This window comes from Erythranthe guttata, chromosome 7 (genome assembly GCF_056151865.1).
Source record: "Erythranthe guttata isolate IM_541 chromosome 7, IM_541, whole genome shotgun sequence".
In the NCBI taxonomy this organism is placed as follows: Eukaryota; Viridiplantae; Streptophyta; class Magnoliopsida; order Lamiales; family Phrymaceae; genus Erythranthe; species Erythranthe guttata.
Window position 1 is genome coordinate 8,135,731 of NC_142539.1, and position 27,523 is coordinate 8,163,253.

Sequence of the window (27,523 nt, forward strand, 5' to 3'; positions counted from 1 at the left end):
ATGTCAAGTTTAACAGCCATATGCTTATTCGTTCGATTAGGGCATGTTCGGATAAAATGATTCACTGCGTAGGCAACGAGAATATTGTCCGTGATAAGACGGTTCGGTACAAAGGCCGATTGGGTGGGTGAGATGATAGAATTCAAAAGCGGTTTAAGTCTATTAGAAATCATTTTAGACCCGATCTTATAGATCACATTACAGAGGCTAATATGTCGATACTCAGTAATACGCTCAGGTTTCGATTGTTTTGGGATAAGCACAATAAAAAGGAAATTAAGACTATTGGGAAGGTGCCGATTATTCAAAAGGTTCAAAACACATGAGGTAACATTAGAACCAATAATTTTCCAATATTTGTTAAAAAATAAAACAGGAGGACCATCCGGACCAGGGAATTTAAGGGGAGACATTTGTGAAAGAGCTAAAGTTACCTCCAACGCCGTAAATGGCAGAGACAGCCTTTCGTTCGCCTCGCTCCCTACTCTTGGCTCAAATTCATTTAAGATCTCATCCATCTCTAATTACGACGGATTAGAAGAGCTGAAAATATGGTCAAAATATTACTGAATAACCCTCTCAATTCCTGCCTCAGAACTCTGCCAATTACCGAACTAGTCGTGAATCTGGTCCACCCGATTTTTTTTTTTCCTGCTCGTCGCTTGGGCGTGGAAAAATTTAGTATTTCTGTCCCCGTCTCTCACCCACTGAGCCTTACTTCTTTGCCTCCAGTACATGTCACGGTCCCCCATCAATTTCTCCAACTGACCTTAAAGTTCGCGATATTCAGCCCTAATAGTCGCCGTTTATCGCATGTCACGCAATTCATTAATTCTTTGGGTGATTTCTTTAATCTCTTTGTCAGGAGCCTTGACCACAGCCTTGTTCCATTGCATCAAAGCCATCCTACAATCCGTAGTAGGCTGCAATAGCGTCGACACATCATCTGACCCCTGCCCCGATTCCCACGCTCGGTGAACAATCTCCTCGCAGTCACTCCTACTTGCCCACATTGCCTCGAAACGGAAGGGCCTCATCCTCCCTGGTCTTGTTCTAGGCTCCATCCCTTGTGGAATCAATAAGATTGGTGAGTGGTCTGATCCAGTGTGAGCAAGATGTCGGACCACTGCATGGGGAAAAAGACCCTCCCACGGCCCATTGACACAAACCCTATCTAGACGGCTCCGAACAGTATGCGGATATTCGCGATTGTTGGTACAGGTAAATTGTTTGCCCTCCCATCCAATGTCCGAAAGCCCGCAGTCGTCGAGAGCTTCCCTAAAAATCTCCATGGAATGAGGCTCACGAGCTGGTCCTCCCATCATCTCGGATGCATGAAGAATCTCGTTAAAATCACCGCCCACAATCCATGGTAACTGGTTTTGCCCTCCTAGTGTGTGAAGAAGTTCCCATGACAGACGTTTGCGTTGCTTCTCCGGAAAACCATAGAAGCCGGTTAACCTCCATTTTTGAAGACTCACAAGGCATTCCACCGTCACGTCAATGAAGTTCTGCGAATAGGCTCTCAAATCAACTGCCACATCTTTGCTCCAGAGTAATGCTAATCCACCGCCATTGGTCGTACGATCGCCAGCAAACCCAAATAGATTCCACCATTGTTTTAACCTCTGCGATGTCGCTCTGGTTTTGAAAAGAAACACCACCTGAGGGTTGTGTACTCGGAGAATCTCTCCGATGGTATGAATTGTCAAGAGACCCCCAAGCCCTTGACAATTCCATAATAGAGAATTCATTGTTGTCGGCGGGACTGCTCCGCAGTCTCCGCCGTTGAGATAATGTCCTCGTCCATTAAGGTCAAGCATGGTTTTTTGGGATCCCTTTTCACGTCCATATCCTCGTTAGAGTCAGCTTTATTCTTCTTTCCCCGAGATGCCTTCTTCCTCCCGTTGTTTGTTTTAATCGTGTATATCGGCCTATGTTCGGTCACCGGTAGGGGTGGAGATCGGACGGATCGGATCGGATATCGTCTTTTCGGAAAATTTCCGATTTTTTTCGAAACAACAATATTGATTCCGATTCCGATTCCGATTTTTTCGGAAATTTCGGAAAATCGGAATATTTCGGAATCATTCATTTTTGGATTTTTCGGCGCCGTGCAAGGATAGAATGAGGGGCGGCGACTGGGCTGAGGTGCCGGTCCGCCGGAGCGAATGAGCGGCGGTGTAGGTGGTGCTCGGCGGAGAGAACGAGGGGCGGCGCTGGCTATGTTGCGCGGAGAAAACGAGGGGCAGCGCTGGCCGTGCTACGCGAAGAGAAAGAGGGGCGGCTCATGTGGTGGTCGGTGCTCGACGATAAGAACAATGGGCGGCCCTGGTGGAAGAAAAAGGAGATTTCACAGAGATAAGAATGGATGTTGGTGGAAGAAATGATAGATTCCATGGATAGAGCGGCTGATGCAAGACAAGAGAGAAAGAGAAATGACTTAGAATTAGGGTTTAGATTCACGTTACTTGGAAAATATTGGGTTTGGGCTTTTGCTAAAGTGGGCCTAAGAAGATGTGGTATATTTCTTTTATAATAAAAATGTAACTTTATAATAATTAATAAATAGTAATAATTTTCGGAATTATTCGGAAATACTTTCGGAAATTTCGGAATTATTCGGAAATACTTTCGGAAAATTCGGAATTATTTTTGGATCAGAATTCGGAAATTCCGAATATTTTATATACAATTCCGATTCCGATCCGATTTTTTTCGGAAAAATCGGAAATCGGAATTTCGGAAATCGGATCATAAAAAATGGTTCCAAAATCGGAAATATTCGGATCGGAACCGGCGGAAATCGGAAATTTCGTTCCGATTTCCACCCCTAGTCACCGGAGTATTCACCAGCTGTAGGTCTGCCAAGGCTGGCCGATAATTCTCCTTTCCTAATCCTTCCCAAACCAGTCCCCGAATCCCACAAGTCTGCCCCCCACTAGTACTATTCTCTCCCTCTGTCCTTGCCGAAGCCGAGTAACGCTCCATTGACCAGTTGCGGTTGGTATTCACCGCTCCCAATGAGAGCCCCGAGTTGAATTCATCCCTTCCCATTGCCCGAAACCAATTTCCATTCTCGTACTTGCCTTTTGGTTCAACGAAGTTCTCACTGTATTGGAGTACACATTTATTTTCATTATGGCCAATGATTCCACAAAGAAAACAGAAGTTGGGCATGCACTCATACCGCCCGAAGCCAATTTCCATTCTCGTACTTGCACTTTGGTTCAACGAAGTTCTCACTGTATTGGAGTACACATTTATTTTCATTATGGCCAATGATTCCGCAAAGAAAAGAGAAGTTGGGCATGCACTCATAAGTAAAAGAAATCCACTGTTTTATCCCCGCTCCTGTATGCACGAACACCCCTCGTGGAATGCTCTCGTTCACGTCGAGGAGTACCTTGACTCTCAAGTAATCAGAAAAGTGACCCCCTTTACTCAGAAACACCTCTTCCACTTCCCCAATTTTTGATCCAATAGTTCTGCCACTAGCCTCGGTTCGTTGCCCAGTCGGAAGAATTATGGAGTCTGACCACAATCGGCATAGCGTTTAATTCAGTTGTTTTCGGATCCGACGATGGTAAAATATTAGAGAATATTACGGCATTCCGATCAAGTAGCCATGGGGACGGACGATCCTGAAAGCGGTGGAAACTTCTGTGGGAGCTTCGAATCGCACCAAAGGTGTGGGTGTTTTGGTGGCGAGCATGCTCCGTTATTATTCCAACTGCAGCTACGTTATTCAGACGGAGGACCGCATCGTCGCCGTCTTGTTTCCGCTGCAAGGATCGGGTGGAAACATTCATACATGCGGTACATGGGTGTGCGGGAAGTCGGCAGGCTTGGAGTGGAGATGTATTTAAATTACGGCCGATCGCGGACTCTTGATCGACGTGGCAATGGTTCAATCATTGTTACGTGGAAACTTTGGGAAATTCGCAATCAGAAATTACATGGTCAGTTAGCTATGGATTTTTTAGAGGTGCTGAAATGGTGCGACAATTTATTGGCGGTGTATCGGCAACAATACAACCTTCTCCCCCGTCAAGTCGTGTAGAACGTACGGAGGTTTGGATTCCACCGCCGCCAGACTCACATAAGGTAAATTTCGACGCGGCCTATCCGGTAGGTTTAGACTTTTATCGGATTGCTATTGTGGCTCATGACTTTCAAGGAATGTGCATTAAATGGGTGACAAAGCGCATTAGGGGCAGACCTAGCGTGGCCGATGGTGAGGCGCACACAGCCATGCTTGCGGCAGAATTGGCAGCACGGCACACATGGCGCTCCGTCATCTTGGAAGGAGACTGCAAGACGATCGTAGATGCAACTAACGAGGGTGACTTCCACACATATTCCTTCGGCACCTACGTGGAAGGAATCTTCACTCTGTTAACATATGTTTCGCATTTAAAATTTCAATTTGTTCGACGTTCTTGTAACCGTCTAGCTCATTATTTAGCTTCTTTTGATTCCTCTTACTGTTGTGAGGGTGACACTTTACCTCCCCATTTAGCCGATTTGGCATATTGAGCTAATATATGGGTCGTTTCTCTCAAAAAAAAATTGGAATAACTTTAAATTCTGGTTGGATGGGCCGATTATTTGCAATTACATGACTCCACTCATATTTTGCCACGTGGAGTATTTAAAAAAATAATTAACATTTGATTACCACCGGCCCAACCAAAACCACCACCATCAAAACCACCAAAATAAAGCTACTAGAACCCAACTTTCTTCATGACCACCATATCCTGCCGCGACGAAGGAGAAATATTCGCAAAATCGAGAAACTTTGGGTAACCCTAGCCGTCAACTCATTACACATCTCAACCTTCGATTTAATCTTGTAGAGAGGGAAAGAGAAGAGAGAGAAGAAGATAAGAGTTAAAAAAAGAAGCAGTCTGAGGGAAAAAAAAAATATAGAACGACGGAGGAGAGAAGAGAGCTGAATGAATGCAGATCGAGAAAAGGAAAAGAAAGAAATAACGATAAAATAGAATATGCCAAAATTTAGGATTAGGAGTAAGGGTATGATTGGTAGTTTAACTTTATTAATTATCCAAGCTAACAACAAAAGGGGTTTTCTCTAATTATTTTTAGGAGGGGGGGTTTTCCCTGTCTATATCTCCTAGATGGGGGGGGGGGGGGGGGGGGGGGGGGCGGTCTTGCGGTTGGTGTTGAAATTTTTTTTTCGAAAACCTTTTATTTTTTAATTTTTTTTTCAGCCGGTCTCCAGCATTCTCTCGTTTTGTTTTGAAACTTTTTTTTTCTCTCTAAATTAATGTGTGGGACAGTAATAGTGAATTCCAAAACAGTAATATTACTAATATAACAATAATATTACTAAAATTACTGTCCGAAACAGTAATATTACTGCGTGAGACAAAAATATTACGGTCGGAGACAGTAATATTACAGTCGGAGATAGTAATATTTCGGTCGGAGAAAATAGTAAAATTGGAGGCCAAGACTATAAAATTAATTAATACAGTAAAATTATTGTCTCTGACATTAATATTACTATTTCCCAGGCTGTAATATTCATGAAAATAATTTCTTTTAAGACAAAAAATTCAAAAAAAAAAAAAAAAAAAAAAAAAGAAGTCAACGCTAAGAGACCGGTGGTTAACGACAGTTCACCGGCGGTCTTTGACGGTGGCAGTCAAAATTGGTTAATTTATGAGATTGTGCTAAATTGGGGTCTAAATCATAACATTAGAGTTGAATTATAGTTTCAAGGAGTTGGGGGCAATTTTGGTGTATATATATCAGTTTTTCTTATTTGCAAATAAGTTTGAATACGGTGGATTTATTTACAAGACAAAAAAGTTAGATGTCCCTTTTTTAATTGAATATTATTCACTATTTGCCATTACCCCATTATAATTGAAAAATATTCACTAAATTTTTTGTTCTTTTCTTTAAAACAATATGTTTTTATACATAAGTCTCTAACGAACCATTTTTATTATTCTAGGTTCAGGGGTTATATCTCTTTCACCAATAAGCTCATTCGTTTAAAATGTATTATAAATAAATGCAAAATTAATGTATATGATAAAATTACGCCAATCCTATAAACCCAACTGCTAATTGTAACCCCAATTTAACTTCAATTTCTCTAATTTTGACCACAAAAATCCAATTTTGAATTTTTCTTTTTTGATTTTCTTTTTCCGCTAGTTTCCGGCGTTGATTTTTTTGTTTTCTGTCTTTTTCCGCCGCCGGTTTCCAGCTTTGACTGTTTTCGAATTTTTACTGTGGTTGACAATAATATTTTGTCAACCACATCAATATTAATTCATTTGGCATTTTATTATGTTCGCCTTCGTTGAACGGTCAACATATTAATACTACTCTATTACACAATAATAGTGATTTTTGTTGAGTTAATATTACTGTGCTATACAGTAATATAATAATATTACTATGTTAAACAATAAATATAGTTAATATGACTGTCAACTGCAACAATATTACTGTTTAAACGGGCCAAGAAATGTTGAAGAAGAAAAATAGTCAATGCCGCCAGCAGCAACAGAAAAAAATAAAAAAAAGTCAATGCCGCGGTGGAAAAAAGCAGACAGAAAAAAAGGGGAAAAAATCAACGGTGGCGACGAACGAAATTGTAGTCAAAATTGGGTTATGGGTAAAAATTGAATTATCGGTGAAATTTGGGGTCAAATTGAATTAAATGATGAAAATGTAGCATATTAAAATGTGTAGGGTATTTTAGTCTTTTACACACCTTTGGGCATGGTTTCGATTTTTTTGTTAAAGAATTTTTTGTCTCGACATCTTTATGAATAAATAGCATATGATGTGTTTGTAATAGGCCTTTATATATTTACATTTTATTTTTTGTTTTTTCTATAAATATTTCATACATGCACAAAATAAACATTGTGATTTGGTACTTGTTGCTAGTATTGTTTTTGAGAAAGACGGAGTACTTATAAGTATGTGGTACGGACACGGAAATGACAATGATGATGCTAAAAAGTAGATCATCTGGGGTAGTGTAGAAAATGAACTGGGAGAGCAAAGCGGATCAGTAGCTTGACAACTTGATGATCCTGAGGTACCTGCGATCATAGAACACGTGAACTGAGCTGGGGGTTGATCCGGCGGAAACCCCTCCGACGCTCAAGTCAGACGTGCTGATCATAGAAAATAGTCCAGAGAATACAGTTAATAGTATTGCTCCGTTAATAGGACGTACCTTATGGAATGAGTTCAAATGTGTATTTATAGCTTAGTTGAGATTGTCGGGCCCGAACCTTGCTTGAAGGTGATTGGGCCTCGGTGATAGTGGTCTTCGATATTGGGCTCGTGGCCCGGTAGGTAAATAATTTGTAGGCCCACTGGGTTGGGCCAATTAGGCATATCATTAAGCCCCCCACTCTCGAGTCGATGTGGGGGCCATGTTGAAATGGGTGACATATCGTGTCGAGAGTAAAAATTGTAGTAGTCGATGGTGTGCGATAACGCGTTGGAGCGTGTGTCGGAGGGGCGTGAATGCGCATTGGTGCATAGCGCGACCAAGTTGTCGCGATGTAAGTTAATTGAGTCGTCGGTTTTGTCCCGCGACGATGTAGTAGCGAATTATCTCCTCGTGGGAGTTGTCTCGTCGCGGGGTAATAGTGTTCATCGAGTTATCTCCTCGTGGGAGTTGTCTCACGATAATGTAGTAGCACGGATCAAGTAATGTCCTCGTGGGAGTTGTCTCTGGGGTAATAGAGTTGATCGAGTTATGTCCTCGTGGAAGTTGTCTCACGATAATGTAGTAGCACGGAGCTAGTATTCTCCTCGTGGGAGTTGTTATTTTTTGACATTGTCAATGTTTTGACGCGTTGCTTATATGTGTTTACATATAGCCTTGTGCGTGATGTACTTGAGGAGGGGATCAGACTCTCAATATTTTTTTATGGGGGTCGTGCCCCTTGTTAGACCTCGTGGGTCTTAAGTATGTTTGGACCGTGGCCACATTTTAATGAATGACCCATCGAAAACAAGTAGATAAATTTGAATAATCAAGCTGGCCAGGCTATATAGATTCTCATAATATCTCTAAGTGCTTCTAGGGTTGTAATTGTGCTAACTTGAGCTTGCGATTATATAGTGAATTTCGGGCGAGTTGTCTCCTCATGGGAGTTGTCTCGCGGTGAGTAATATTATCGAGCGAGGTGGTTGCACGTGGGAGTTGCCTTGCAACGGATTTGTGGTATCGAGCGAGTTGGCTCCTCGTGGGACTTGTCTCGCTGCGGGTTGTGGTACCGAGCGAGTTGGCTCCTCGTGGGAGTTGTCTCGCTGCGGGTTCGTAGTACCGAGCGAGTTGGCTCCTCGTGGGAGTTGCCTCGCTGCGGGTCGTAGGATGGAGCGAGTGGTCTCCTCGTAGGAGTTATCTCGCTATGGGTTCGTAGACCCGAGGGAGTTGACTCCTCGTGGGATTTGCCTCGCAACGAGTTATATGACTGAGCGAGTTATCTCCTCGTGGGAGTTGTCTTGCTACCGGTTGTAGTACCGAGCGAGTTGGCTCCTCGTGGGAGTTGTCTCGCTACGGGTTGTAGTATTGAGCGAGTTGGCTCCTCGTGGGAGTTGTCTCGCTGCGAATTGTGGGACTGAGCGAGTGGTCTCCTCGTGGGAGTTATCTCGCTGTGGTTATGAGACCCGAGGGAGTTGGCTCCTCGTGGGAGTTATCCCGCTGTGGGTATGAGACCCGAGGGAGTTGGCTCCTCGTGGTGTGGATAAATAATAAATTTTATATATCTATTGGAGAGCACGAGTGATTTGGTTAGGCGCGTTAGAGAGCGCGCGCAATTTGGTGGAGTGTATTGAAATTCGCGCGCGATTTGGTAAAGTAAGGTGAAATCGGCACGCGATTTGGTTGAACACAGTGAAATCTACGCGCAATTGAATGAGGAGTGATGCGCAATATATGAAACCGCGCGATTGGAAGAGAAAAGGGCTGACGTGCGCTTTGGAAAGCGCGCGATGGGGATTGAAAAGGCAGCCACGCGATTTGACGCTATGTTGATGTTGTTCCCGATACATAAAACGGGTAGCGAATTTAGTAAATTGGTTGAACAAATTAATTAGTGAAAATACGGAAAGATTAGCCGAGGCGAGTTGACTCTGTCCTTAAGACGAAATTTCCCCGCAACGGTGCTAACGGATTAAATGGAAATCGTCTCCCAAGATACAACGGCAAAACTTGGAATAGGAGCACTCCAAATCCCAAGTACGACAAACTGTACTTTGTGTAGAACTTTTCGAGAGAATCTGTGAAAGGTAGGCTTAATATGTAGAAGGCTTGTCTTTGGATTGAAGTGAGGAATTTTGGGAAAGTTATGGTCTATTTATAAGGTTCGAAAAGTAGTGTCCTTTGGAGCAAAAAGGTACCTTTTGTTTGAATGGTTGCACCATTTCGAGTTGAGCCAATTGGGAGTGGTTGCACCATTTCGAGTTGAGCCGAATGATTTGCATTGGTTCGGCCGCACCAATTCAGACCAGGCAGACCAATCGAGATGGGCTTCGAGTAATAAGGGCCCAATGGTTTAAAAGCCCATGACCTAATGTTTTTGGCCCGTCCCAATATTTTGATATATATACAGCTCAGTATTTCTCTACTTTTCCAATGTGGGATAACTCAAATCCCACTTTCCTTATATTTTGGACTAGTAATTTTTTAATTCACCACAAAATTGGTTCTAATCCAAAATTCAATTATATACTCAATTAGACCATACAATAACATTGATAAAAAATTGTTCATGACTCAATTTTTAACCAATTTTCCCAACAATCCCCCACATGAATGAAAACGAGGGCGTCGATTCTCTCTAGAGTTCCCACGAATAGTATTGCATCGGGATAGGTAGCATATAGCTTTGAACCTTCCGTAGTGGAGTTACATCGGATTTACTAGGCTGAGTAGTGAACGCGATGTCTTGAACTGTCAGCCGTTCGTGTAAACCAAGACAATGCAACCCACACAATACTATTCTCACATTTCCTTAGTTCTCATGATTGTGTCCGTTTTGGCCATGGACACACATCTTGGATTCATAAGTGTTTGTCAAGTTTTTGAAGCGGCCCTCACTTCATACACTTACATAGGTGATCTCCTATTAAAGGTATCCTGCCAATACCTCACCTTTTGTTATAAGGTTTTGGAATCATTAAAAGCTTTCGCTTATCCTTTACCCTCTCTGCAGGTAGCACTATTATCTTCCGCGGGAATGAGTTAGGAATGAGTTCCTTAGTGCTCAACTGAACTTTCTTAGCTTAGTTGTCCCTTTTGAACCAGTTCTTGGGATCTCCAGTCAGCATGGTTGGGTTACCACCAAGATTGTCCTTAATTTATGGGTTTTAATCCCATTCCCCTAGATAGGTAATATGTTTGATCTATTTAGTTGACTTTTAGTCGCGAATCCGCTATTAACCATTGATTTTCATAATCAATGTTATATTATTTCTTTTGAGATCAATTGCCTAATGGTCTTATGTGTACGAGTGTATCGATACTTGCCATTATACATGTCGTTCGTGCCCTTAACGTAACAGATTGGTTATCACAATTTATTCATAATTGTAGACACCGACTTAGTCCAACACGGAACATCCTCCAATAATGTTATGAAGTTTATTCAACTTCTTTTCTAACCTTATCTGAAGTTATACATTCGAATTCGTCCATGAATCGAGCTATTCAATTTTGTTTGAGGATTTCCAAGATACATAATCTTAGTGGACTCATACATCCAATGTACTTTCCTAATACAATTGGATATTTTCTTTAATGTAATCCATTTAAAGGCGATACTTAGATTACCTAAGAACCCTTATAATATCATTGAATGATTATTTATTTTGGAATTACATATTTACTAGTTTGCAATTCATTATGCTGCCAAACTATCCAAAAATATTTGTAATTGAACCATTGTTCATCATTATTTTTGGCAAGGTAAACCCTTGGTCTTTAGATAACTAGATCAATACCCCCCAGCGAGTCGATAACCCTTGGCGAACGAAATATTTTGGGGGCAGATGTAAGCCCTCATGGAGTCGATAACCCTTGGCAAGCAAAATGTTTTTGGGGCACTGTATACCCCCAGGAAGTCGATAACCCTTGGCGAGCGAGATATTTTGGGGGCAGAGGTAAGCCCCCAGGGAGTCGATAACCCTTGGCGAGCGAAATATTTTGGGGGCAGATGTAAGCCCCCAGGGAGTCGATAACCCTTGGCGAGCGAAATGTTTTGGGGGCACTGTATACCCCCAGGGAGTCGATGGCGGTGGTGCCATAGGTGGCTCCACATGTGGAGCAGGTGCTGGTATCGCGTTGGGAGCATTTGCTCCCATCGTGGCGATATATTGGGTCACGGCCTCTGTGGCAGCGCGAGTTGAAACTTCTGCTATCATGCGTTGAAGCGCATCCTCGGTTATTTGAACCATTCGAGGAGTAGGGAGTGGTGGGTCCCGAGGGGGGATCACCTGAACCTCGCGAGGCGGATCCATGGGACGTGGAGGAGGTGGCAAGCCAGAGCCTCCACGAGGTGGGAGGTCGTTAGTTGTGTCATTTTCTCTCCGAGCAGACGCCTCAGGAGGATCTTGTTGGCTACGTGATCTGGTTTGCATCGTTCCCACAGACGGCGCCAAAATGATGATGCTAAAAAGTAGATCATCTGGGGTAGTGTAGAAAACGAACTGGGAGAGCAAAGCGGATCAGTAGCTTGACAACTTGATGATCCTGAGGTACCTGCGATCATAGAACACATGAACTGAGCCGGGGGTTGATCCGGCGGAAACCCCTCCGACGCTCAAGTCAGACGTGCTGATCATTGAAAATAGTCCAGAGAATACAGTTAATAGTATTGCTCCGTTAATAGGACGTACCTTATGGAATGAGTTCAAATGTGTATTTATAGCTTAGTTGAGATTGTCGGGCCCGAACCTTGCTTGAAGGTGATTGGGCCTCGGTGATAGTGGTCTTCGATATTGGGCTCGTGGCCCGGTAGGTAAATAATTTGTAGGCCCACTAGGTTGGGCCAATTAGGCATATCAGACGATATGGAAAAACAAGAAATGGATACGGGGAAACGGCAAGCCCCAAAAATGGGGATACCTGAACTTGGGGGAAACATGTATATATATATATATATATATATATATATATATATATATATATATATATATATATATATATATATATATATATATATATATATATATATATATATATATATATATATATGTACAGTATAAATACATATAAATTTTTATGTATATATAAATTATTTTTGTATAATTGTGTACTAATATATTCATAATAAGTATTATTGTCAACTATTAATTTGTAATTGGTTATTAAATCATGTAAATAATTAGGGGGACAACAAAAATGTTTGGAAACGAAAATTACAAAATGGCCCATAAGATGACTGTCGGGTGCTCTCGAGTATCGGACACGAAACATGTCCGAAATGAGGATACATAAACATGTTCTTCCAGGTTAATGTACCCAAGATTCATGAATCCGTTGCATTAAGTGGTTTTGTCCAGATTCGGTGTCAAAGCACGCACTTAAGTAAAATTACGCAACAGTACAACTAAAAGTTTAAATCGTAATTTAACGAATGAGTCTGAAGCGCATGAAGAATTTGTGAAAAATAAAAAAAGATAATGATGAGTATTAGGAGTTTGCACAACATGGAACGATATATGAGAATAAAGAAAAATAATTCTTTAGATTAAAATGAAATTGATAAAGAAAAAAAAAACACTGCATAGTATTGTTATCAGGCAAATTAGGTGGGTAGTTATTTAATCAAATCTACGGTTTAAGTTTACCTAATGTAAATAACCAGATGTAGCATCAAAATCCCCGTTATCATGAACGTACAAATAGATATTATCTTCCAAGTAAGAACATATTTATAACATATCCACTTGGGATGCAAAAAGAAAAAAGAAAAATTAAATTGAAAATACAGAAATAACCAAAAACTCAAGAGAAGGCTCAACCTTTTGTTGATGCAATTGTCGTGATTCTGCTAAGTCGTTTGGGTGAAACCAGAGTCTCGACGTACATTCTTATGTAGCGACTGCGACATTATCATGTAGAGTCCGAGATCTGAAAGCAATATCCCCATAACCACTAACTCCGACCAACTCCAGGTTTCGTACATTATCACAAGAGTGTGGTATAGTAAACAACTTAGTCCAAGATTCCTTAATCCCATATTCCTTCATTACCCAAACCTCGTAAATTTCATAGAAGCCCTCACAGTATCCCTGAATTGCAGACATGCATCCATCTATCACCCCAATCACCCCAATCACCCCAATCCCAGTTATGTGATGCATTTCATGTGATTTTATAGGCGTAGGCATTAATTCTCCGACAGTTTTTTGGCCCAAATTGTACGTAAGCATTAGTACCTTTGCGTGGTTGGGATCGGCTGCGCTGATTTTAGTCACAAGCCAATGGACTATTCCATGCAAAAGTTTCCCCTCCTCGTTGAATTTGAACATTAATTCATCTATATTAAATTCTGGGGTTGAATAATATCTCGAGTCTTGATCTTGATGGGAATCATCGATTGATAGGGAGATGAGTTGAATGCGATTTGTGGGTTGTTTGCCTCTTAACCAAATCCCCAAAACAACTTTGTACACGTTGTAACAACAAATTCTTATCTGCGATATAAACAAACAAGAAAAATTGAACAAAGATAATTTTATTGAATTAAAATAAATAAATTGCGGGTTACAATCTCTATTTTAATCCTCTGATTCTTCTCTCTAGAAAAATATATAGTTGACTTGAATTTTCGGAGTCGGGTCGTTGACTTGATCTTCTCCGAATTTGATTTTGGATTTGAATAACGTTTTCCAAGGGTCTTGCGACTTGAATCTCGGATCGAACGTTGAACTTTGACTTGATTTGACTTGAAGATCTTGAAATTCTTGATGGATTTGGCCCTTCAATCTTCCAATGATCTTGACTTGAATTGATTAACGTTAATCCGAAGGTTTGGCACCGTTATCTCGGATCGAACGCTGGATTTGATGAAGAATGCCTTGAATTTGTTCAAGAACACCTCGAATTTGACGAAGAACACTTTGAATGTAGAGAGAGAATCTTACCTCCTACGAATTCTTCTTCCTTGCTTCTTGAGTTGTAGAGAGAATTTTGCTCCTACGGTTTATGCTCCTTCAGTTGTGTTTGAATTGTGAAGGGAGGGTCCCTATTTATAGTGGTAGAATAAGAGTCCTTGATGGGCCTTACTGATGATGTGGCACGATTTGATTGGCCCGATTTAAATTGATATTTATCTCTTGTAACTTGGAAGAGAAGAAACAATTCTATTGGCCAATAATTAATTGATATTTATCCCTTATAATTTGGAAGAGAATAAATAATTCTACTGGTAAATATTATTTAAAATCAATTATCTATTTAATTTAGGAATTAATTTAATTAAATCCCTAGATTTAAAATAGAAAATATGTAATTGATATTTAAATATAGATACCAATATACGGCATATAATCTTGATTTGATTTGAATTTAAATATTTAATTACGGAATTGCCACGGGCCATAGAATTTAAATAGAATTCCTTGTTTCGTAATTGCACAATGGTCCCTTTCTTTTGGATAAAATTTATTTATCTACAAATGCCCCCACGAGACTTGTTCACGGACGATGCGTCTTGAAGTGAATAAGTCACGATAATCACTTTTATTTATTTATTTATTTTTTGTTTTGTAACAAACACCTCCCAAGCCCAACACTTTCAAAATTGAGCACCTTTTGTGAGATCATTGAAATCGTAACCCATACTTAATAATAAAATTGAATGGGCCCACCCAAATCACAAGTGCGGACGGCTAGAAGCATCAGACTTCCTCATGCTTAGAACTTCTCCCATTCTTTGATCTCTTTTTTTTTTTATTCTTTCTTTTTTTTTTTTTTTTTTTTTTTTTTCTTTTTTTTTTTTTGAAACACTCGCGCAGCAACACCGTAACTTTGAACTTCTAACTTCAACGAGTTTCTCTGCGTCATAAGTTGGGAATTTTAATTTACTTCGAGTGAAACATGAGGATCGTACGATGAGAGAATTTTAATTCTATATGGGCAGTTCTCTTCCAATTCAAATCGAAGTTTAATGGGCAGTGACTCTTCTCTGCAAAATAAACACTCCTTTTGCCATTGTAATTCGGTTTCACGAACAAGTTGAACACTCCTTCTTCTATTGAGATTATGCTTTCTTTTGATTGGTTGATTAGAAACCTAAGGTTTGTGGGATTAGCTTCATCTATCCCTTATAAAAGGGGGATGCCCTCTTCGTTTTTTTTTTATTCACAAATCCATCGACCTGCCAATTATTTGCTTCTGTCTGCTACTTGTAATCGATTCCAGGTCAGTTTTGCATATAAAATATACGCATAATCAGACTCTTTGAACACGTCCGCCAGGTGTTTGATAATATGACACTAAGAACTGCTTTCTTCCCTTTTATTTTGCCCGTTTATTTTGCTCGATTGCTTATCAAAACTAAATACTGTTTTCCTTGTCCAGGTTTTGCAACTCGACAGATTTGGTATTTGATTTTAGCGCAGTTCCTTGCCCCCGTTCTTTTTCTTCCTTCCTTTTTTTTTTTTTTTTTTTCAAACTAATTGCTCTTTGTTTTTTGAATTGTTCTGACAGGTTTTGCGATGGTTTGTTTCAAGCAAGCTTTCTCCTCTTCCGGCGACGAGCAATTGGTAATTCTTGACGATCGTTACCAACCGAATGACAAAGGAACTGTCTTGACGATTTATGCCCCCCTTATCGGTTCTTACGCAAAGCAATGGCCACGTCTCACGACTCCGAATCGCATGTCCGTTTGGTCCCACGAGCATCCTCATAATAAGTACGAGTACGTGTATAGCTTGCGAGCATCAAATCATAAACCCGACAGATCCTTGCTTCCGGAAGAGTCAAGCGGTCCGAGCCTTCTGCCGACTTTGGGTGGCAACATCGTGGAGGGAAAAGTCAAGTGGGGAGATACTCTCGAGCTTTCCGGCGGCTTTCAATTCTTCAAAGGGTACTGGGAATGGACCGAAGACGTTCTCAGCCGTTGCCAGCACAAGCTAAAGTCTGCGAAGATCTACGATTCTGTATATGCTTCCCTTTTCACGTACGACTACAATTCCGAAATCATGAAGGCGTTCTTCGAGGCATGGTGTCCGACTACAAATACCCTCTTGACGTCTCCCGGAGAAATGTCTATCTCTTTATGGGATTTGCACATCCTCTCCGGGCTACCGTTAACCGGGCTTCTTTACGATGAAGTTGTCCCTGCCTCTCAAGAACTCATTGGTACCGATGCAAAGGGTGTTCGATATTCTCACCGTTCCTGCCGATATCTATTCCATGTCTACCACTTACTTCGGAAGCGCTCTAAAGATCCTTCCTCCAACGTCTCTGTCGAAAGCTGGATTCAGTTTTGGTTGAAGAAGCAGAAGAAGTACACTCAACCTCCTCCACGCAAAGAAAAGAAAAGTGTTCGCCCCAAGTCAACTCACAATCCTTCCGGCAATATTGAAGCACATGCAAAATGGATCAACATTGAAGAAGCTGTGTTTTCGAGCATTAGCGTTGATGTCGAACTGAGGTCCGAGACGTACTTGGCGGCCCATTTGGCTTGTTGGCTTTGCACCTTCGTCCTCCCTACTGATGATGTGGGCTTGATACGTCCTTCAACATTCAAGATGGCTAGCATAATGGCGAGTGGCGAAGAAGTCTCTCTTGCAGTTCCTGTCTTAGCCAGCATCTTCAACGGCATAAATAGGATCTCGAGATCCTTGAGACCCCATCAAGAGAATTCTCCGTTCCCTATTCACTTCGTCTATAGTTGGTTGGCGCTTTATTTCAAGACCCATTGTCAAGTTCTGCAAGGCGTAGCCGTCGATGGCCCAAAGATGGTATCTTATTCCGGAGAAGGAAGCGCTAGATACTACACTCCCGCGGATGCACGCAAACGGATTCACAAAGGAGATCTTATGTCTTGGACTTGCACCACGATCCCTAGGAGCGAGTCTTCTTTATATGTTGATGATGGAACAACAAAAGGGTCCGAGAGAAATTATTTCATCGCCATTCGCTCGAGCTATCTCTCCTTGCGGCGTGGTAATCGTTTCGTTATTGAGCCATATAGTCCTCATCGGTTTAGCCGTCAATTTGGGTTTTACCAAGATGTGCCTGGAGTACTTGATGAAGACGTTCGCGAGGCTTCTTTAATAGATGGACTCCGTTATTGGCGTCTATGTGTTTTGCTCGAGTCCATGTCTAAAGTGATATTTTCCGTCATTCCTCAAAATTCGAGAAAGTTTCACACGGACGGCTATAAAAGATGGTGGACTAAAGCTTACGGAACTTATCTTGAAAATAAAGTTGCGAGTTTGGTGAACTTGGAGTTAAGTAAGATTCCACTTGAAGACAAAGAAGATGAGGCAAGAAATAGTCTCGGCAATCTTTCTCGCGGAAATGTGCTCCAAACCAAAAACCCTCCTAGAGATATAAAGAAGAGGAACGTTTTGCCTCCGTCGGATGAGAGTGACGATAGCCGCATAGAACGTCATTGGAAAAGGCCGAAGAGGGACCCGCAATCTTTAAAACCACAAGATCTTCATATTGATAACAGTGTGGACAGTCATTCTCGAACAAATGACACTTTTGCTGAGAAGGTTGCACTTAACACTTTCCCTTTTTTTTTTTTTTTTTTTATTTTTTATTTTTATTTTTATTTATTTATTTATTTTTTTTTTTTTAGTTGGAAAACGAGATAATTAACGTTGATGATCGCGAGGAATCTCAAGCTAGTCATCACTCAACTGCCAAGGCTTGCTCAATGGGTGCAACTTTGTCGCCGACTGCTTTAATGCCTGCCAGAGCATCCAAGATGAAAGAGACTGCGAAAGGGTCGTACAATGGTGCTTGTTCAGTTTTTGTGGGTGAAAATTTTCTGAAAAATCACAAGCGGGTTTTTCTTCGCCAATTATGGCAAGATCTTCGTGCGAGGATAGTACGGACTTCAATTGATTCCATCTCGTCTATTCAAGAAGATGTCCAATTGGTTCTTGGAACCATGAGGGATCTTGGTGATTTCGACATATCTTGCATAGAGGAATCATTGAAGTCATTATTTTCCCAGGCGACGGCTTATGATAAGGTGAGGTCGTCGAACTCTGAGAAGACATCTAAAGAGATTCTATCACGACAATTAGATGAGGCTAAAGATCGTTTGCATACTACTCAAGCTAGAGAACACAAAGAGACTCTTCAAGTTCAAGTCACCAATAGTGATTTGGAGAGTGTCAAGAAAGAGCGTGCTGCTTTGAAGGTGAGGGTGGGACAGTTGAGATCATCATTAAAGCGACAACGAGAACTCCTTCATACTGTTCAAACTGAAATTCGTGAGATTAACGAAGAAATTGCTGCCATTGAAAATACATCCCCTTTAAGTGATGATTTGGTAGAAGAATTGCGCGCTTCTGCCGAGCTTTTAGGAGATGCCAAAGAAAAGTTGAACGATTTAGACCCTTTCGCTTGAGCTAGATTTAGATTTTTTTTTTATTGTTTATTCCACTTTTATGATTCATGAAATAAAAAAAAAAAATCTCCCTTTCCATCTTGTTTCCTTAGTATTCTGCACTTATATTTTCAACGATTTTTTTTTTTTTTTTTTTTTTTTTTTTTTTTTTTTTTTTTTTTTTTGAAAGGACTGAACTTAGAGAATATCTAAGCTGCCTACGTACCCCGAGTGGGATCAAGTCATAACGTAGTTCAAAGGAAAAAAAGATAGATTTTTTTTTTTTTAGGAAAGGACTGAACTTAGAGAATATCTGAGCTGCCTACGTACCCCGAGTGGGATCAAGTCATAACGTAGTTCAAAGGAAAAAAAGATAGATTTTTTTTTTTTAGGAAAGGACTGAACTTAGAGAATATCTAAGCTGCCTACGTACCCCGAGTGGGATCAAGTCATAACGTAGTTCAAAGGAAAAAAAGATAGATTTTTTTTTTTTTAGGAAAGGACTGAACTTAGAGAATATCTAAGCTGCCTACGTACCCCGAGTGGGATCAAGTCATAACGTAGTTCAAAGGAAAAAAAGATAGATTTTTTTTTTTTTTTTTTTTTTTTTTTTTTTTTTTTTTTTTTTTTTTTTTTTTTTTTTAGCCGTGCACAGTTTCAACTCATGCGGGCCAGGAGCCTTCTCCTCCGCTTCATGCATAGTACCGCTTCAAGAACTTTCCATTTATCGGACCAATTCTTAAACCATCTTCGGCAACCAACTTGTACGCTCCGTTTGTGTATGCTTCTTTGACGACATAAGGACCATCCCACTTTGAAGTAAATTTATTTCCCGTTTTATGAGTGACGATGATGGGCCTCCTTACGGCAAGCACCAAATCTCCAATTTGAAACGATCTTGGCCGCACCTTCTTGTTAAACGCCCTAGAAAGACGAGCTTGGTAGCATTCAATACTTTGTTGTGCCTCTAATCTTTTCTCGTCAAGAGCTTCCAATTCTGCAAGACGCAAACGGGCATTTTCTTCTTTAGTGAGTTCTTCTTGTATAGCTATCCTCAATGATGGAATTTGTTTTTCAAGAGGTAAGACCGCTTCCACACCGTACACCAACGCATATGGAGTGGCTTGAGTAGGTGTTCTATACGTTGTTCTATAAGCCCATAAAGCTTCTCCCATCCTTTCGTGCCAATCGCGTTTTGACTTGGCGATCACTTTCTTCAGCAAATTACATAAAGTCTTGTTGAAGGCCTCGGCGAGTCCATTGGCGGCAGCGTTGTACATCGAAGACTTTCTTTGCTTGAAGCCAAACTTTTCACAAAGTTTATCTATCACACTGTTGCAAAATGGCTTTCCGTTGTCTGTGATCACATATCGAGGAACTCCGTAACGGTAGATGATGTTGATGCGGATGAAATCAGCAACGTTCTCCTTCTTTACTTCTCGAAGAGGCACTGCTTCAGCCCATTTGGAAAAGTAGTCTGTTGCTGCCAAGATATAGAGATGTCCAGCTGAAGACTTTGTCATAGGTCCAACCACATCCAAACCCCAAGCATCAAAGGGCCATGAGGCAACAGTAGGGTGCAATGGCTCCGGCGGTTGATGAATAAAGTTTGCATGAAATTGACAAGGTTGGCATTTTTGGGCATACTCCATGCAGTCCTTCACCATAGATGGCCAATAATAGCCCATTCTTTTTATTCGGAAATGTAGCTTGGGTCCTGACTGATGGGCGCCGCAAACTCCGGAATGAGCTTCTTCTATGGCTTGAACGGCTTCGTCATCACCTAAACATCTCAAGAAGACTCCATCAAATGAACGTCTATAAAGTGTATCTTTATAGTAGATGAAACGAGCCGCACGACGTCGAATATCAACCCTTTGACGTGGATCATTAGGCAACTTTTCGTACTTCAAGTAATCCACAAATGATTGACGCCAATCTTCTTTCTCGATTTCAAACACGTAAACCACTCGAGTTTCGTCTTCTTCAATTTCTTCGTGTTCAAAAATTGGTGGTACGACCCACCTCTTGAAAATTGATATACGAGCTCCGTCTTCGGGCATGGCTAAAGTAGAAGCAAGTTTTGCCAATGCATCTGCTTGTTTGTTATCCTTTCTTGGCACATGCTCTATCATCACATCACCAAGGTATCCGATAAGTCTTTTAGCATAATCCACATAAGGGAGTAAATCGAGCTTCTTTACTTCGTACGATCCGAGTATCTGATTGATCACCAACTTGGAGTCTCCATATACCTCCAAATTTAGTTGCTTTATATCAACTGCCATTTCTAGCCCAAGGATAAGAGCTTGATATTCAGCAACATTGTTGGAGCAATTTTGTGTTAAGGTAAAAGAGTGAGGCAACACTTCGCCGTTGGATGTGACGAATACTACTCCGGCGCCCGCTCCTTCTCTGTGAGAAGCTCCATCAAAATACATCTTCCAAGGAGGACTAGCTTCAATCACAAGAACATCTTCATCGGGTAGATCATCGGATAACTCCCACTCTGCAGGGATAGGGTGATCCGCCAAGAAATCGGCTAGAACTTGTCCTTTCACAGCCTTTTGTGGAATATATGTTATGTCAAACTGCTGCAATTGCAGGTACCACCTTGCAAGTCTGTCGGATAGGACGGGTTTTGACATGACATACTTTAGAGGATTCATCCTTGAGATTAGACGGACAACATGCGCTTGAAAATAGTGCTTCAACTTTTGAATTGCAAAAATGAGTGCTAAGCATGTCTTTTCGATTGGCGAATAGTTCAATTCATTTGGTGTCATTGTTCTACTCAAGTAGTATAAGGCACTTTCTTTTCCATCATCATTCTCCTGGGCTAGTAAAGCTCCGACAGATCGTTCTTGAGCAGCAATATAGAGTATTAACGATCGTCCGGGCACTGGTGCAATCAACACAGGAGGCTTCGTTAAATACGATTTTATACTTTCAAAGGCACTAGTGCAAGCTTCATCCCATTCAAAGGGAACATTTTTCTTCATGAGTCGGCTGAATGGTTGACATCGACCGGCTAAGTTTGAAATGAACCTTCTTAGGTATGCCAACTTTCCTTGCAAACTTTTGAGCTCATGAATGTTCCTAGGCTCGCGAATCTTTAAAATTGCATCAATCTTGGCTTGTTCGATTTCTATGCCTCGGTGACGAACTACGAATCCAAGAAACTTCCCCGAAGTAACACCAAATGCACATTTCAATGGATTCGTCTTCAATTGGTACCTTCTCAAGCGCTCGAAGACTTTTCTCAAACTTTGGAGATGATCTTCCCTTCTTTTGGATTTAACTACCAAGTCATCCACATAACATTCAACATCTTTATGGAGCATGTCATCAAATATCTTCTGCATGGCTCTTTGGTATGTAGCACCGGCATTTTTCAAGCCAAATGGCATCACTTTATAGCAATAGATGCCCTTAGGAGTGCGAAAGGCTGTTAATTCTTCGTCTCTCGGCGCCATTCGTATTTGATTGTATCCTGATGACCCATCCATAAATGATAATGCTTCGTGGCCCGTAGTAGCATCAATCATTAGTTCGGCTATTGGCATTGGAAAGTCGTCCTTAGGGCATGCTTCGTTCAAATCTCTAAAGTCAACACATACACGAATTTGTCCATTCTTCTTTCTGACAGGGACAATACTTGAAATCCATGTTGGGTACTTGACTTCTCGAATGAAACCAACATCAATAAGTTTATTCACTTCAGCCTCAATTGCAGGGACTAATTCAGGTCTAAATCTACGTTGGCCTTGCTTTACAGGGCGAGCTCCTTTCTTCACGGAGAGATGATGTATTGCCACTTTTGGGTCCAATCCGGGCATTTCTTTATAAGACCATGCAAACACATCCTTGAACTCGTGCAACAATTCAATATAAGTCTCCTCTTCGTTGACGGCCAGTAAAGCGCTAATGTAGATTGGTCGAGGATTCTCCGCATCTCCTAAATTAATTTCCTTTAACTCATCGATGGTGGCTTTGACTCCTTCTTCAAGCTCGGGTGGAGCAGTTTCAGCGTCTTCTTCCTCAATCAAGTCTATCTCACTTAAAGTGATATGATACGATGATGCCACACTTTCTCTGTCATCTTCCTCGTCGTCTTGGACTTTCGTAAAGACGACGGTTCGTATTTTAGCCTTCAACTCTTCACCACATGATATGGTCAAATAAGTACGCCGTTTCATGCGAGATGGAATCGAACTTCGAATCCTTCGTGTTTTGGTGATTTTAGTATTACAGACACCCAACTCTTGCTTGTTGCTTCTGTTATGCCCCCACTTTCTAAGTGGTCCAAGCCTATCAAAAACGGATGGCGTAAGTCTATCAAACCCTCGTTTGTCGCCTTTCTTATGCCCCCACTCTCTAAGTGGTCCAAGTCTATCAAAGACGGATGGCGCAAGTCTATCGAAGACAGATGGTGTAAGCCTATCAAAGACGGATGTCCTTCTCACTTTTGTCCCACTTTCAAGAAAATCGTCTGTTGATGAGAATTCGTCTTCGATTATGTAATTACTGGTAGCTCTATTGATAGCAATACGAATTGGCTTTTGAGGAACAAATCCAAGACCAACTCGAGGACTTTGAATAGCATGTCCTTTTTCTTTCAACATTATTTGAGTAGTATTGAGGCCATGCATCTTTTCGCCAACAACTTCGGCAGGAAGCCTTCCAAGCGTAGAATCTTCATGTGGGTTAAAACCAGCTTTCACTAAGAGTTTATAAGCATTTGGGCCAAAGCATTTTGTCATTTGGGACTCGGAGAATTCTTCGCATTCCTCTTGGGTTTCTTCTGTGGGATGAACAAATCCTTTAGGTGGTTGAGAAGTTGATCGCTTCTCGTCAATTGGTGTTAAGGGAAACATCAAATCTTTCAAAGCCTCACACGCTAAAGGAGCCTTGTCTTGATTATTTCTTCGCTTTGGTTCTTCAACTGGTAGAATTTCTTTGGCCTTTACCGTCTTCTCATCATCAAGATAGTACTTAGCATCGGCAAAGTGGGCTTCTGCCTCGGTGAACGGTTTATCATCGGCGAGTATTATTTTAACTACTCCGTCTCGACAATACTTGAAACATTGGTGCCAAGAAGAAGGAACCACACTATTCTCATGTATCCAAGGTCGCCCGAGAAGCATACGGTATGAGGTTCTTGCATCAATGACATGGAACAGTGCGGTGGACAACATATCATCCATTAACAACTCTATCCTTATGATACCAAGGGCCCTTTGTCCTTCTTGATTAAATCCTTGGATCATCAAGCGACTAGTTTTGAGCTCCTCCGTGGAGATCCCCAACTCCTTTAAAGTGTGCAACGGCAAAATATTGACCGCAGAACCTCCATCGATTAAGATTCTATTCACCTTCCGCTCACGAGCGTAGCCGGCAACAAACAATGGCCTATTGTGTGGTTTGGAACCAAGAAGTAAATCTTCATCAGCGAAAGTCATTGTTGACATGCATTTACCAATCACGGTACAAACTTCATTTGAAGACGGAGTTGTTCCACTAACAGCGATCTCCTTTTCAATTATCGTGTTGCATGAGATGTTAATATGATCATCATCTCCTTCGTGTACGTTGGTTGTCGTCATGCCAAGGGACTCAAAACTGCTGACGATAAAATTTGTATTGGCGCTGATCTCTTCAAGTGATATCTTTCCTTGGCGAGCTAGCTGCATAATTTTGTCTTTGAATACGAAGCAATCATGAATTGGGTGCCCGACCAACCGATGATACTTGCAGTATTTTGGGTCATCGATTTTGTTAGCTTCTTCGGGGCGCTTCATTTCAGGCAATTCGATAAGTTTTAAACTTAGCAAATCGTCAAATATTCCAGCCACATCAGTGTCGAGGAATGGATATTCCCTTGCTTGCATTTCTTTCAGAGTAAGTCTTCTTCTTTCTTGGGAAAAATCTTGTTTTTCCTCATTGTTTCCGTTCACTTTTCCTTGAAATTTGATAGGGGTCGCATTCACTGCCAAAGATTCTTTGCTTGAGGTCTTAGAGAAAACTCTACCCACCTTCCGAAAATCCTGTTTTTCTTTCGACTGTCGAGGCTCTTGAACTGGTGGTCCCTCAACTCCACTAGCCATAATGCTCAACTCCATATCGTGCGCTCTAGTGGCCAACTCTTCAAAACTCTTAGGTTGAATCCCTTGCAGGATATATCGGAGTCCCCATTGCATTCCTTGAATGCACATCTCGATAGCTGAAGCCTCTGACAATCGGTCCTTGCAATTCAGGCTTAAATTCCTCCAGCGGTTAATATAGTCAATGACGGCCTCTTCTTTCCACTGGCGAGAGTTTGTGAGCTCGATCATGCTCACTGTTCTTCGGGTGCTGTAGAAGCGATTCAAAAATTCTTGTTCCATCTGACTCCAACTGTCAATTGAGTTCGGTTCTAGGTCCGTATACCAATCGAAAGCATTCCCCTTCAACGATCGGACGAATTGTTTAACGAGATAGTCTCCGAAAGTCCCGGCGTTGTTACAAGTTTCAACAAAATGTGCCACATGCTGTTTTGGGTTACCCTTGCCATCAAATTGCTGAAATTTCGGGGGTTGGTAACCAATTGGCATCTTCAAGTCGTCTACTCTTAGAGTGTATGGCTTGGTATATGTTGATGACGATTTTGAACCCTCATTGAATTTGTCTTTGATAGTCCCCATGATGAACTCCTTCAATTGGTCTATAGGAATCAACCCCTCTGACGAAACCTGGAATTCTTCAGCCGGGCTCTTCTCCCTTTCGATTGGATGTCGCCTTGCAGAAGTTTCAGCTTCGGTGTGATTTTCGCCTTGTTTTCCCATGTCGTGACTACCGTCAACCTTGTCCCGCAACATCGCGATTTGGGAGTCTTGTTCTTGAATGTGCTTTGTTAACCCTTCAATGGCCTTTGTCAAGATCGCCATTTGCTCCTCCATGGTCGTAGCATGTGTTGTCATGACGGGAGCCACTTCAGAGTAGTTTGATGCTGAAAGGGACGTGGATGATGAAGCTTCTCCTCTAGATCCTTCCACGCCTCCACCTATGTTGACGAGAGGTGACGAGCCTTCTTCGATGATTTGGGGCGTTGAGCTAATCTCGGAGGATGTCTGCAGCTTCTTAGCCATACTCCTTGTAACTACGCCCATGCTTGATGAATTTGAAGTAGCAGCCTTCATCGTGAACGTAGAACAGCTACTAGGATCTTCGAGAGAGAGAAGAGATGAGAGGTAGAGATGTCCCACCGGGCGTGCCAAAATTTGTAACAACAAATTCTTATCTGCGATATAAACAAACAAGAAAAATTGAACAAAGATAATTTTATTGAATTAAAATAAATAAATTGCGGGTTACAATCTCTATTTTAATCCTCTGATTCTTCTCTCTAGAAAAATATATAGTTGACTTGAATTTTCGGAGTCGGGTCGTTGACTTGATCTTCTCCGAATTTGATTTTGGATTTGAATAACGTTTTCCAAGGGTCTTGCGACTTGAATCTCGGATCGAACGTTGAACTTTGACTTGATTTGACTTGAAGATCTTGAAATTCTTGATGGATTTGGCCCTTCAATCTTCCAATGATCTTGACTTGAATTGATTAACGTTAATCCGAAGGTTTGGCACCGTTATCTCGGATCGAACGCTGGATTTGATGAAGAATGCCTTGAATTTGCTCAAGAACACCTCGAATTTGACGAAGAACACTTTGAATGTAGAGAGAGAATCTTACCTCCTACGAATTCTTCTTCCTTGCTTCTTGAGTTGTAGAGAGAATTTTGCTCCTACGGTTTATGCTCCTTCAGTTGTGTTTGAATTGTGAAGGGAGGGTCCCTATTTATAGTGGTAGAATAAGAGTCCTTGATGGGCCTTACTGATGATGTGGCACGATTTGATTGGCCCGATTTAAATTGATATTTATCTCTTGTAACTTGGAAGAGAAGAAACAATTCTATTGGCCAATAATTAATTGATATTTATCCCTTATAATTTGGAAGAGAATAAATAATTCTACTGGTAAATATTATTTAAAATCAATTATCTATTTAATTTAGGAATTAATTTAATTAAATCCCTAGATTTAAAATAGAAAATATGTAATTGATATTTAAATATAGATACCAATATACGGCATATAATCTTGATTTGATTTGAATTTAAATATTTAATTACGGAATTGCCACGGGCCATAGAATTTAAATAGAATTCCTTGTTTCGTAATTGCACAATGGTCCCTTTCTTTTGGATAAAATTTATTTATCTACACACGTCATCGGATGATTCTCGTCCAAACCAGGATACGAGAAGATGAAATTTCATACCATCAATATTCAGAGTTTTTGATACCCTTGTAGCTGGATTCCACACGCAGATTCTCGTAGGGTGAACGCTTATATTATCCATATAACAGACAAGACCATCGGACGATATTCCGATGAAATATCCGGTGGCTTCTTCAGGCCACGACAGCTCGACTTGTTGGACATCATCATAGACAAGGCTAACAGAATATGGAGTGAAGATCCTACAGTGGGAAGGGCTGGAGATTGATTTCTTGAGATGCAAGTTAATGAAATATTGGCTAGAAATTATCGAATTCCATGTTTTGGAGACGGATTTGAATCTCAAGAGATCTTTCACATGGAGTCTTGACAGAATTTCCTCCAAAATATCTGCAGAGAGTTGGTGCATAGTTACATCAATGGCACAGCATATAAAAAAACCCTAGCTAGTTGACAGCACAATGAGTTGTACGTTCCTAGGGTGGATGTAATATTTGGAAGATGATTAATTAATTTTAAAGAAATTAACTAAAAAAGAATTCGAGTGTCCTAATATATGGAAAAGTCCTATGGGACTATTTACTTGCGCATCACTCTAACATTGTGATTGATAATATTTGTCACTATTTTTTTCCCCCCTTTTATTTT

The 27,523-nt window shown here is 41.1% G+C and overlaps 5 protein-coding genes across 5 annotated transcripts; 2 read left to right on the forward strand and 3 right to left on the reverse strand.

Moving 5' to 3' along the window:
- Positions 1-806: 806 nt before the first annotated feature.
- LOC148769135 (uncharacterized) lies at positions 807-1,823 on the reverse strand. The gene has a single exon (XM_088820255.1). The coding sequence runs from the start codon at positions 1,821-1,823 to the stop codon at positions 807-809; it is 1,017 nt and encodes a 338-aa protein (XP_088676381.1).
- A 2,173-nt stretch (positions 1,824-3,996) lies between these two features.
- Positions 3,997-4,539, forward strand: LOC148769136 (uncharacterized). The gene has a single exon (XM_088820256.1). It carries the CDS (start codon positions 3,997-3,999, stop codon positions 4,537-4,539), a length of 543 nt encoding a protein of 180 aa, XP_088676382.1.
- An 11,179-nt stretch (positions 4,540-15,718) lies between these two features.
- Positions 15,719-18,786, forward strand: LOC148769137 (uncharacterized). Its single transcript, XM_088820880.1, has 2 exons — positions 15,719-17,751; positions 17,838-18,786. The coding sequence occupies exons 1-2, from the start codon at positions 15,739-15,741 to the stop codon at positions 18,615-18,617; spliced, it is 2,793 nt and encodes a 930-aa protein (XP_088677006.1). The 5' UTR covers positions 15,719-15,738; the 3' UTR covers positions 18,618-18,786.
- Positions 18,787-18,986: 200 nt separating this feature from the next.
- Positions 18,987-26,567, reverse strand: LOC105960308 (uncharacterized). The gene has a single exon (XM_088820881.1). The coding sequence runs from the start codon at positions 25,772-25,774 to the stop codon at positions 19,289-19,291; it is 6,486 nt and encodes a 2,161-aa protein (XP_088677007.1). The 5' UTR covers positions 25,775-26,567; the 3' UTR covers positions 18,987-19,288.
- A 282-nt stretch (positions 26,568-26,849) lies between these two features.
- On the reverse strand, positions 26,850-27,284 carry LOC105972672 (putative F-box protein At3g10240). The gene has a single exon (XM_012997647.2). The coding sequence runs from the start codon at positions 27,282-27,284 to the stop codon at positions 26,850-26,852; it is 435 nt and encodes a 144-aa protein (XP_012853101.2).
- Between the last annotated feature and the right edge of the window lie 239 nt (positions 27,285-27,523).